Genomic DNA, 13,544 nt, shown 5'->3' with positions numbered 1-13,544 from the left:
AAGAGTTTCATCAAATGAAAAGCTTTTATTCATATACATCGGTGTGGGTGGCCAGACGCAAGCATATGAAATAAATTGGCATTGATAAGACATAAATAAATTAGGGGCAGAGAAGATGAGCTGGAGCTGTTTAGTTCTAAATAGAGAAAGAGAAATGAAACATGTCGGAATGATTTCACCCACTCGTTATATCACATGACTCGCTGTCCACACATACCTCTGTGGTGCATCAGCGGATTTTAACATTCACCTTTATAATGTATCTCACTCCACACACATTTTCTTTCTGTCATTTTGCATTGACTTGTATACCGAGTTAATGATATTTTCTGTCATAACCTTTATGTAATTGTTATTTAGACATTAGGCCTGGTTTCACAGACAGGGCTTAGACTAAACCAGGATTAGGCCATAGATCAATTAGGGCATTTAAGTCATTTTTATAAACATGCCTTAGAAAAAAACATTACTGGGGTGCATGTTGAGACAAAACAAAGGCACTGAAATATTTTAAGATCTGTCAGTGCAAATTTATCTAAGCTAAGACTTACATTTTAGTTTAGGACTAGTCTTAAATCCTGTCTGTGAAACTAGGGGTAAATGTATTAAATAATCTGTTTAATCTACCATGTCTGTAGGTGATTTCAAACTTTATTTTCTTTAAAATGTAGACAAAGTAAAAAGTCCATCAAAGGAAACTACGCTTGGATAGGACTGTGTCCTGTATGCTTAGCACAGTGTTCATGAGTTCACTAATCCCTGCGTATAATGAAGGTAAACAGATTTGGTTGGCTGTTAAAGGCAGGACTGCAGCCTGAGACTTGAATAAAGCTATTAAGAACCATTGAACTACTTAATAATGAAGTTACTAATGAATGAATAGAGGTAGAGGTGGAGTTCAGGGTTGGTGGGATGTTGGAGAATTGTCACAGCAGTGAAATAATCCACTGTTTGTGTACATTTACATTATGATTGACAGGATTAGATAAAGAAGCTGCTCACAAAACTTCTGCATTTGAAGTGATGATCAGAATTTATTGTAAGGTCCAATTCTCACTATTAGCAAACCATTAACTATGACTTTTGCCTCAATAAACTCCTAATTTTCTGCTTATTAATAGTTAATAAGGTATTTAAGTTTAGATATTGGGTAGGATTAAGGATGTAGAACAGTGCTTCTCAAAGTCCGGACTCCGGTCCGGATCCGGACCCGGAGGGAATTCAATCCGGACCCGCTTCTATTTCGTATTTCAAGAACACTAATTATATTTCCTACTTTGATAAACGCACGTTAAACTTGTAAATCATTTGTTTATTTATTCTTATTTTTTTTATGTCTTTTTGGAGAAGGTCCGAAATTGCAGGCGAGATATTGAAACTTTTCCTTCATGACATTTGTTGTCATCATGACATCCAGTGAGCGTATGACGTTTGACATAATCGGGCGACATTTCACCGCTAATATTTTAATTTTTTTGTTTTGTTTTGCTATCACTTATATTATGGCAATTTTGCAGTGCCCAGTGTATACATTTATTTGTGGCGGCTTGTCACAATATCAAAACTGACCGCTACAAATAGATTTTCCAAAAGGCTTATACTTCGTTGAATAAACTGAGCACTGCGCGTTTCAAAAATAAAATGCTGCGCGGGTGTTTTTATATGACTGTATCTTTTAAAAGAACCGTCCGTTTTCTTCAGAAAAGCTTTGATGTCAATTTTCATTTGGTCTTTCCTGTAATGGCTGATAAAGTAGCGCTTATTTGATTACAGTCGTTACCGGGGAAACAGCTATATATCACGCTCCAACAGCGCCTCCTGCTGGCAGAGAATCAACTTGCATTTGCTAGTCTGCGGGAAACACTGGTGTCTGTCAGCAAACATAAACAAAAAAGCATGCTTCAGAACTGTTTTGAGAAGGTGCTTAAGTTTTGAGCCCTGTATTATTACTATGAATTAGGCTACTACTACTACTATTACTATCTTGTGCCCTGCAATAACCATTTACGCAAACTCTCTTTTGATATAAAGGGAAAAAAAGAGAAAATCGGCCATAGGCTGCCCTGATTTCTAAATATCGGCATTGGCCAGAGAAAAAACATTATAGGTCGACTTCTACTGCTGACACTTAAATTAATTGTTTTGCCACTTTTGCACTTGTTATTAAAGTATTTTGAATGCAAAGGGAACCTTTTTTTTTTTTTTAAAAATGAGTGTTTATTTGTTATATGTTATGTATGTTTATTAAAAACACGTTTTGTAATAACCAATTGTTCCGGACCTTTGACACTGATGAAAATTCAGATTTGGACCTTTGAATGTAGACTTTGAGAACCCCTGATGTAGAATATGGTCATGTAGAATATGTGCTTTATAAGTAGGCCACTAATAAACAGCCTATATGTTAATAATAGGCATGCTAATAAGCAACTAGTTAATGAAGAAGTGGGATGCACTTTATTTTAAGGTGTCCTAGCTTGTTACTGTATACATTTAAATACTGAGTAATATTAATTAACTACATGTACTTACTATATGGTTAGTGGTGTTAGGGTTTGGCTTAGGGTTACTCATTTACATTTACATTTATGCATTTAGCAGACGCTTTTATCCAAAGCGACTTACATTGCATTCAAGTTACAGTTTTTACATTTTATCAGCTCTTGCTTTCCCTGGGAATCGAACCCATGACCTTGGCGTTGCTAGCGCCATGCTCTACTATTTGAGCTACAGGAAAGCTAGTCTTAAATCAATAAATTACTCGCATAATTTATTGTTCATATAATAGCAAGTACATGTAACATGTAACAAGGACACCCTAAAATAAAGTTTTACCCTAAATCATTACTGTAGTGATCGTATCATGAAAATTTTACATTTCCTTAATCATTTGAAATAAGTGACTTGTAACTTTAAAACTTCAAAAATTCCTTTTCAGTCCAAAAAGATACATTTTTTCATAAATATTGACAATAAAGAACAATAAAGAAAAGCTATAGACAAATAAAAACATACATACAGAATGCCATAAGTACATTCATTATAATATTATTATTTTTTTTACCTGCACGGTCACACTAAGGAAACGAAGAAGAAGCAGAATACACACTTTAAAAAAAGACACTGTTCCAATTTGTGTGTAACTAACAATAAAAAAGCATCCTTTACATTGTAACTGCAGGAAAGTGTGACTTTTTAAGGTCTCTGATCATTTCAGTTCCACCTTCACAGTTCAGCACATTTCAGTGGATTGTTTTATGATCCTGTCAAAATGTAATTCAGTCTTTGCAAAGAGGCCATTATTAAAGAATTCAGCAGCATGAACTATATTGGACCCAACTGCAAACCCAGGCCGCATGTAAGTGAAGCAAAGCCTTGTTTCTCATTTCACATGCGAAGAGGGCGTTTACACAAAGGTCTTAAAGGCACGGCAGCAAAAAACAGCCTGTTTACTGCTGTTGTAAGGGTCAGGGAGAGAATGGAAAATTGTCATTAAAAACTAAATTATGATGCACAAAACCTTGACTAGAGTTTCAAATGTCATCAGGGGAAAATAAAATGATAAAAAATGCATGATATGACCCCTTTAAACTCCCTTACATGCACATGCATTTACACTCATTCATTTAAACTTTAATACAGTCTTTCTCTGTCAGACACACACACACACACACACACACACACAAACTAACAGAAAGTGTGTTTATGAGCAGGTATAACTCTGACGGACACCTCATCAACGTGACCTTGCCGACTGGAGAGGTCAGCAGTTTCCATGGAAACATGGAGAAAGCTGTCAGAGTGGAAGCCACTGCCTCGAACAGAGAAAACTTTATTATAATTACAAACCACTCTGCGGATAACACCATCTACACACTTCGACAAGGTGAGAGAGTGTATGTGTGCGAATCTACAGATTAGTTTTTTGTCATAATGTCAAATATAGCTGCCCCAAAAAGTAATTGAACACTCCAGCCACATTTAAAGGGACGGTAACACTTTAGAATACTGATCCTTTGTTAATGAATAACTACACAGGAACAAGTCACTAATGCAATATTAACATTGTAGTAACTACTATTACTTAACAAGAAACTATGATTAGTGATTTAGTAAGTAATAGCGCTCAGCTGAAACTGGTAGTTCACTATTAGCTAATCAATAACTACTATTTTTTTCATATCCTGGAGAACTACTAAGAACTACTGTATACAGGTTCATAATTAATGTGAATTATGCATAATGTATAATTAATTCTAAAATGAAGATGATGGTAACCCACTAGTAATGACTCAAGCATTATCTAATTCTTTTAAAGGAACTACTAACTACTTGGATCAGTATTCTAAAGTGAAAAGCATCATAACTCCCTAATACAGACTGACGTGATTTAAAGCTTTTGAGATATATGTACGGTTTTGGATAGTAATGACTCAAGTGATACTACATCCTTCTGAAGAAGCTACTAATTATTTGGATCAGTATTCTAAAGTGAAGATCACGGTAACCCACTAGTAATGATTTAAGAGTTACCAAATCTAGCAAAATGAATTACTAACCAAAACCTTAAAAATTTACAATGACTTCAGTAATTACTAGGCAGTTATCACGCTTTTCACTTTAGAATACTGATCCAAACAATTAGTAATTCCTTTAGAAGAATTTGGTAATACTTGAGTCATTGCTAGTGGGTTACCATAACCTTTACTTTAGAATTAATTATTCATTATGTATTATTCATATTAATTATGAACCTGTATACAGTAGTTCTTAGTAGTTCTTAGGGAGGTATGAAAAAATAATAGTTACTGATTAGCTAATAGTGAACTACCACATTCGACTAAGCACTATTACTTACTAATTCACTAATCAGAGTTTCTTGTTAGTTACTAATAGTTACTAGAGTGCTAATATTGCGTTACTCATGTGTTCTTGTGTAGTTATTTATTAATGATGGAACAGTATTCTAAAATGTTACCAAAGGGACAGTTCACAAAGAAAATTTAAATTCTGTCATGTTGGATGATATACCGGTAGACACGATTAACCAGTAGAAATTTTTCAACAGGTAGAGATTTTGGACTATCGTCTCTATCGCAGTTACACGCTCACATGACGTTGCTGTGCTAGTGTCATGAAAAAGTACCATTTGCATGCGTTTTTAAGCACTGCAGTTCAAAAAGTGATTTTAACCTGTTGAAATGCAATCAAATGAGAAAGAGAACTAATTTCGCTATATGTGCGCACTGTCTGAGACTGAGAGGTTTCTGAGTGCTGTCTGAGAGGAGCGTACAGGTGAAGACAGTGCTCATAGAGCGCGGGAGTATTGAACAGAGTTATTTTTGCTGCTTTTTAGGCCTTGAACGATTAAATACAGACACTTATGACAAAATGCCCGCCTCTGCAAGTATCCTCATAAAAAGTAATTTAGGTCTTAAGTGAAAGCAAACAGCTGAGAAAGAAAACGCATGTGTAACAGTATATTGGATCCGGGCAGCTCTTAAAGTGACAGCAGTCTAATATTCCTGCTGTCGGTCATTCATGTTAGAAAATCTCTCACTACTCTTGACTAAATCACTTCTTATTTAATCGCTGAATGTTTGTCTTCACCACAGCTTGAGGGTTTTTAATTTTATTTAGGCTAGTATTAGTTTTTTTGTGATATTGACACTGGTGACAAGAATGATTTCATGTAAAAAAAAATATAGTGCATTTAAACCTTATGAAGCTGTTTCTTTCTATCCAGCTCACTCTGTAAGTGTGTACGGCGTTAGAGATGATGGCTCTCTGTGGGTGACGTATGCCAGCGGGATGGACGTTTCTCTCAGTACTGAGCCAACTGTGTCATCCGGGCTGCTGCCGGGAGCATCGGCAGGCCTCGTCCATCCCACAGTCGGAAGGTGTAACATCACGTTACCGGGCGAAGCAGCTCACAGCCTGATAGAGTGGAGACAGAGACGCGAACAGGCTAAAGGGAATTACACAGCATATGAACGGAGACTGAGGGTAATACACAGACACACAAGCAGCATATGAATGCAGACTGAGAATAACGTGTTTTCTGGGTAGGGTGACCAAGGTATAGCATGTAATGCACAGGAACACAATATGATTTTCCATCTGAAATTTCCTAAGATGCCCAAGTGTATCACACATAGTTTTGTGAGATGTTTACAGAACGAGAGAATAAAATTAGAAATCCTTAATTTAGGATTGCCCCTATCTTAAAATGCAATCATTATTTTGTGTTCACCTTTGTGCTGAACAGTCGGGTTTTTTAGGTTATTTTAACAGTAGTTGTTAACGCGTGATTAGTTTCAAGTGGAGCTGTCACAGCAAATGCAGCATTCATCACTGAGGTCAAGTCAACTCAAATGGAACCAAATGAGATCCCGACTCCCGTTATTCTACTACTGCTACAGTATTGTTCTTTCTTAATTTATTATAAATTAATTTATTCCTGCTTGGAATTGAACCTGGGTCGTTCTAAATGAAGAGTACTAATCTTACATCTGCCTCTCATAATGGTGCTACACTGAGCTTTAATTAACACCATTGTGTTATTTTGTTTGATACTCTACATTAAAGCAAACTTTATTTATTTGATTTTACGTGTACTTTTTCTACCTAAAATGGCAAGGGGAAGCTCTGACAGAAGTTAAACTGGATATTTATTTTATTGGTGATTTGACATGTTATTGAAACTTAAGCTTGAAAAATCGTTTTGTCTTTTGATATTTCCCTATTCAAGTTTACTTTCCTGACTACTAATACCTGCCCAGGATGTTGCCAGGATGGCCTCAGAGTTAACTGACTTTCCTTAAAGGGACTTTGGTGTAGTTCAGATGGAAGAAACAGACTCTAACCTACACTCTAATATACACCCTATTACAGGCACTGCACAGCCTTATACCCTGCATTTCACACACTGTTCCAACTTCCCCTTCAAATAAGTTCCAGAAATCTTTCTCTTCTGTATTTCATTCTTTCTAATATTCACTCTTTCTCTGTTCTGTTTCGCTTCTTGGTTGCAGATTCAGTATTAGTGTGCTTTATAGTCACTACAAATAACAATTAAATAAAAAAATGTATACATTAAATTTAAATATTTTTAAAAATACTTAAAACGTTAAATATTATTATGATTTAACATAACTGTTTTCTATTTGTATTCCTATTTTAAAATATAATTTATTCCTGAAATGGCAAAGCTTTTCAGCATCAGTAGTGTCACCTGATCCTACAGAAATCATTCAAATATGCTGATTTGGTGCCCAAGAAACATTTATTATCATGATCAATTTTTGTGGAGACCGTAATACATGTTTTTCAGGATTCTTTGATGAATAGAATGTTTAGAAAAACAGCATTCATGGTAAATAGAAATCTTCATGCTGTATAGAATTCCTACGTTTCTAAGATGGTATATATTTAATTGTTTTAAATGACAGAGAAACAGTTAGTGTGTTTGTAACAGTAGTTGATTGCTGATAGCTGATATAATAAATTAGAAAAGCTAAAATCTTCTAAAAAGTAACTAAAAAATCTACAAGTAGATTAATGTGAAAGAAAGACAAAAGGAGACAATGTCATTTTCTCACTGTCCCTCATATAGTGACAGGCTAAAACACAATGTCCTGCCGGTACACAGTACTCCTTGAACCTGACCTGAGGCGTTTTATATTTTATATTTCACACAGTGGACAGTGCTTTATTTCTTTCAAAGTCAGATGTGGATTATTCCAAGTTCAGCTTCAAGAAGTTGGAAGTTCTGACTATGCTAGTTGGATTGAAGGCAGCACAAAAAAATGTGATATAACCATGTTTTGCTTGTGTTTGTAATTTGGTTTATTCTAATTAGGCTCAGAATTACTCTGGTTGCAGGGGGCATGTGTATGTTAGTACAATTAATTGTAAAGCTCAGGACCAGCTCAGCGAGGGTTCTGTTTGCTTTACTCAACTCTTCTCATTGCAGGGTTTTATAATGATATGGGGATCACTGATTTAATGTTATTGGCCTAATTCCACCCCACATGTGTTACTTGCGGTGTTCCCATTTACTTTAAAGACATTTTTTACCGAATATTACATGCAAGGTCTCAGTGGGATGTTTTTCCCATTTGCCTAATTTCTAATTTGTTAGTGGACGCCACATCTCTCAGCTGTAAAGGCCAGCCGGCTCAATTACTGATTCTAATATATTCAGCCAAATTCTAACAGACATCTCTACGGGATATTATCTTTTTATGGGAGCAAAATTGTCTTGAAGGTCCAGACTCTGCGGTAGCCTCTTTCAGTGGGAGATGGCCGAAGTGATTCATCTGCATAGAGCTGGAATTTGATCTCGGAATCACAGAGTGAAATCAGCAGCTTCAAACTGTTCCAGACTCCTTGTCAATTCATTGATGTATCTGCTGAATAACGTTGGCTGTAACAGCAACCCTGTCTCCCTCTGTGCCCCTGAGAAAGAAATTTTCTTCTTTTATAGCCAGTTTTATTGCACACGTTTCTGTGTACCCCGATATAATAAGATCATAAGTTTTGCCTTCTTTCTCATCCCCTTCTCTCACTTAGGCTCACAACAGGAACGTGTTGTCCATAGATTACAGTCAAGAGAGTCGGGTCGGGAAGATATACGATGACCATCGCAAGTTTACCCTGCGGGTTCAGTACGATGACAAGGGCAGGCCTGTGCTCTGGTCTCCCAGTAAATACAATCAGGTGCGAGTAACGTACTCGAGCGAAGGTCTGGTAACCAGCATACAGAGAGGCAACTGGACCGAGCGCAGAGACTACGATAACGGACGCATCATCACACGGACCTGGGCCAATGGAAAGATCTGGAGCTACACTTTTCTGGAGAAGGTGTGTACTGCATGTGTGTGAGAGCTGCAACTATGCCTGTGTGAATATCAACAAAACCTGTCAAAAACATTGGGGAAAAAATTGGATAAAAGGAATCAAACATAACTTGTTTGTTTGTTTATTCATTCATTCATTTTTCTTTTCTTTTAATTATCTTTTAATTATTACTATTATTAATTGTATTCATTCATCTATTTATTTATTTGAAAATTAACATTTTTCAGATGCTTTGTGAGATTTTCTTTTATTTTAAGCAAAATAAAATGTTATTTTGTTTGTCTTTTTTCTAGAATGTGTTCTTTTAATTTTGTGGTTTAATGTAACATGTTTTCTTGAGATTCACCAGCCAGCTGGTACATGTTTAAGTCTTACCTGAATAGTCTTTCTCTGTCTTTTTTTCTTCTGGTTCTTCTATTCATAAACCTTTCAAGAACATGTCCAGGTCATATTTGCCAAAATGGGATGAAAGAAATCAGAATTGTTTTTTATTTGTTTGCTTGTTTGTTTATGATACTATTCTACATTTGAAAATTAAGCTTATTTATTTATTTTAATTTAATTTAATGTTGTACATTTACATTTTTTGTGCATTTTTCTTTTTAATTTTTTGTGCATTTTTGTATTCTAACATTATTTTTTATGACAAGTGCCCTAATTATTACCATAGTGGGGAAAAAATCTCATTCTCTTTACTATAATGGAAAAATATATCAATACTAAATGTAATAATTTATAATTATATTTAAATTATATAATTAAATTAATTATACACAGTACACACATTTATTATGTGAACACAAACTTTTATTTTATCGTTTAACAGCCCTAATTTACATATAATCTAAATGGTCTCTCTGTCTTTTTTTCCCCGGTTCTCTCAGTCTGTCCAGCTGTTGTTACACAGTCAGCGCCGCTATACTTTCGAGTACGATCAGACAGACTGTCTGCTGTCGGTCACCCTCCCCAGCATGGTGAGACACAGCCTGCAGACCTCTTTATCTGTGGGCTACTACCGAAACACCTACACCCCACCCGACTCACCCACCTCCAGCTTCACGCAGGACTACGCCCATGATGGGCGCCTGCTCCAGAGTCTGTACCTGGGCACAGGCAGGCATGTGATCTACAAATACAGCCGTGTGGCCCGGCTGGCTGAGATCCTCTATGACTCAACACTTGTTACCTTCACCTACGACGAGGCAACAGGTGCTGTTAAAACCATCCACCTGATGCATGAAGGATTCGTTTGCACCATCCGCTACAGACAGACAGGTACAACACTTTGACAATGTCATCTGACAGACACTTTGACAGCTGGGTGGGCGGTGTGACCAAAATCTTGTATCACAGAGTGAGAAATTTTATATTATGGTAGATCATGAGAGTTGGAAACCGTGAACTGCTTCTTATTCTTATTGTCTGAGAAATTATTTTTAACCAATGTCAATACCAGTGCCTCTTTTTTGGTGTTGTTGTTGCTGTTGTTTTTAATCAAATATAAATAATTCATTTAGTTAATTCATTTAGTGAATTAATAACATACAGAACAGTCAATGTAGTTTGATTCCTAAACAAATTGTTTAATGAGTTCATTCTGTTTTAGTGAATCAAACTGGCCAGGTGTTTAGTTTTAATTAAAATTATACTATCATATGGTTAATGGAATTACAATTTTAGTCAAAATATTTTGTTCCTAAAAGAATTATTGAAGATGTAATCATTGAATTCTTTACAATTCCCATTCTTAGTCATGCTATAATTATTTTTGCTGTAAGCGGTTTCTATTTTAATAACAATGTGGTGCTCTTTTTGGTTTAAATACATTAAAAAGGACACACTATAAGCTACGCAAAGATATCTGCCACAGTGTAAACTGTATAGTACAATCTTTACTGGCTGAGACATTTCTGCCATCATATTATACATACTGGCAGCGCTAATTGACAGAAAGCCAGGTAATTAGATTTTTTTCCACGTTTCACACATAGCCAGTAACTAGGCGAAATGGTTAGATCATTTAGCAGAGAGACAGGTAGCACCATGGCATCTTTGCGCAAATAAACAGGTGATGTGATAATCCCACGAGGCAGAGAGACAAGTAAGATGGGTGAGCGATTGGACAGGTAAACAGGTTATACTCTTGCACCAATAAACATACAGGCTGACGTTTAATCTTCCTTTTGTCACTTTGCTTGCACTCGCCTCCTGCTTGGCTGATCTAAAAGCGCTTTGAATCACAATCAGTCGTCTGACAGTGGGAGAGTTCATTCTGTCTCACGCTGTGGCAAACTTGGCTCATGTTTTACCTCACCTCTGTGGCTCTCTGCTTACTTCTCATTCTCTCTCTATTTCTCGGATTCAGGTCCTCTGGTGAGTAGACAAATATATCGTTTCAGTGAAGAAGGACTGGTAAATGCTCGCTTCGACTACAGCTACAACAACTTTAGGGTCACCAGCATGCAAGCGATGATCAACGAAACGCCACTTCCGATTGACCTCTACCGCTACGTGGACGTGTCGGGACGAATCGAGCAGTTTGGAAAATTCAGCGTCATCAACTACGACCTGAACCAGGTCATCACCACACATGCAATGAAGCATACTAAAATCTTCAACCCAGACGGGCAAGTGATCGAGGTTCAGTACGAGATTCTGAAGGCCATCGCCTACTGGATGACGCTGCAGTATGACAGCATGGGACGCGTCACAAATTGCGATATTCGCATCGGTGTAGACAACAACATCACGCGGTATGCGTACGAGTATGACGCGGATGGGCAGTTGCAAACAGTCGCCATAAACGACCGGCCACAGTGGCGTTACAGCTACGACCTAAACGGAAACATCAACTTACTGAGTCACGGTAATAGTGCGCGTTTGACACCGCTACGCTACGATCTCCGTGACCGCATCACACGCCTCGGAGAGATCCAGTACCGAACAGATGAGGATGGGTTCTTGCGCCTCCGAGGCAACCTACTCTTTGATTATGGTTCGAATGGACTTCTTTTGGGTGCCTACGACCGGGACAGCGGACAGAGGGTGTGGTACCGTTATGATGGGCTCGGGAGGAGAGTGGCCAGCCGCAACAGTGATGGATTACAGCTGCAGTTCTTCTACGCTGATCTAATGGAACCGACACGGGTCACGCACCTATACAACCACAGTAGTTCGGAGATCACCTCCCTCTATTACGACCTTCAGGGACACCTCATTGCAATGGAGATGAGCAGCGGCGAGGAATTCTACATAGCATGTGACAATGCCGGAACTCCTCTTGCGATTTTCAGTAGCCGTGGCCACGTGGTGAAGGAAATTCGGTACACACCCTACGGAGACGTTTACAGAGATTCCAATCCCACCTTTCCTCTCGTCTTTGGATTTCAGGGTGGCCTTTATGACTCTTTCACACGGTTGGTGCATCTCGGTCGACGTGACTATGACGTGGTAGCTGGAAGATGGACGACGCCCAATCACGAATTATGGGCGGAGCTGAGTGTGAATCCCAAACCATTTAATTTGTATGCATTTAGGAACAACTATCCTCTGGGAGAGCTACAGGATGTAACCAAGTTCACAACTGGTAAGTTTTGTTTCGTGACCATTAAAGGGATAGTTCACCCAAAAATGACAATTCTGTCATTAATTACTCACTCTCAAATCGTTCCAAACCCATAAGAATTTCGTTCATCTTCAGAAGACAAATTAAGACATTTTTTATAAAATATGAGATCTTTCTGACCCTGCATAGTCAGAAAAGCAAGTACCACGTTCAAGGCCCAGAAACGTAGTAAGGACATCATTAAAATAGTCCGTGTGACATTGAACAGTGGTTCAAACTTAATTTTATGAAGCTACAAAAATAATTTTTTTTGTGGGCAAAGAAAACAAAAATAACGACTTTATTCAACAAATCTTCTCTTCCGGGTTAGTCTGAGCTGTGTGTTCAGGAGAGTACCACGACGCATGGGTGTGATGCTGCTGACACAGGAGCCGGCGTTCTGACGTTGAACCCAGAAGCACTGCGGCTTGTTTGCAAACAGAGAAATGCAAACACATACGTTGTGGTACTACCATGAACGCACTGCAAATTCTGACACAGAAAAGAAGAAGATTGTTGAATATAATCATTATTTTTGTTTTCTTTGCACACAAAATGTATTCTCGTAGCTTGGTTGAACCACTGATGTCACATGGAATATTTTAACAATGTACTTACTTCCTTTCTTGGCCGTGAATGTGGTAGTTGTGTTGATATCTTTGGAGGGTCAGAAAGCTCTCGGATTTGATCAAAAATATCTTGTTTTCCGAAGATGAATGAAGGTTTTACAGGTTTGGAACGACATGAGGGTGAGTAATTAATGACTGAATTTTAATTTTTGGGTGAACTATCCCTTTAATTATAAATGTATTTAATAGGCTTACTATGCTATAGTTAGCTTTAACATAAAACGGAATAAAAAACTTCAGGGAATCTTTTCCCTAACTGGCTACAGACTTCAATTTGGAGTGTTCAACAGATTCACTTATAGTTTGTGTAGAAATTAGAAGTAGGGGGAGCGACAGTCAGTCAGGTGAAGCAAATGTAATGCTTTTGGTTTGACTTTGTGAGCTGTGATTGTATTTTTTGCCAGTGACATTTCCCTAAGGTAAAATGAACAGCAGAGAAATAGCACATG

General features: G+C 37.5%; 1 protein-coding gene across 1 annotated transcript in view; it reads left to right on the top strand.

Moving 5' to 3' along the window:
* Positions 1-13,544, top strand: part of tenm1 (teneurin transmembrane protein 1) — a gene marked incomplete at its 5' end in the record, with an annotated part of 116,118 nt that overhangs the window by 97,233 nt on the left and 5,341 nt on the right. Inside the window, 5 exons of the mRNA XM_079417973.1 lie at positions 3,714-3,902; positions 5,760-6,006; positions 8,575-8,865; positions 9,747-10,137; positions 11,228-12,448. Of these exons, the coding sequence (XP_079274099.1) occupies positions 3,714-3,902; positions 5,760-6,006; positions 8,575-8,865; positions 9,747-10,137; positions 11,228-12,448 (2,339 nt within the window). The remainder of the gene's footprint in view (positions 1-3,713; positions 3,903-5,759; positions 6,007-8,574; positions 8,866-9,746; positions 10,138-11,227; positions 12,449-13,544) is intronic.

This window comes from Barbus barbus, assembly GCF_936440315.1.
Source record: "Barbus barbus genome assembly, chromosome: 6".
Lineage (NCBI taxonomy): Eukaryota > Metazoa > Chordata > Actinopteri > Cypriniformes > Cyprinidae > Barbus > Barbus barbus.
The sequence above is the reverse complement of the archived record's forward strand: the minus strand, read 5'-3'. Positions and strand labels throughout refer to the sequence as shown.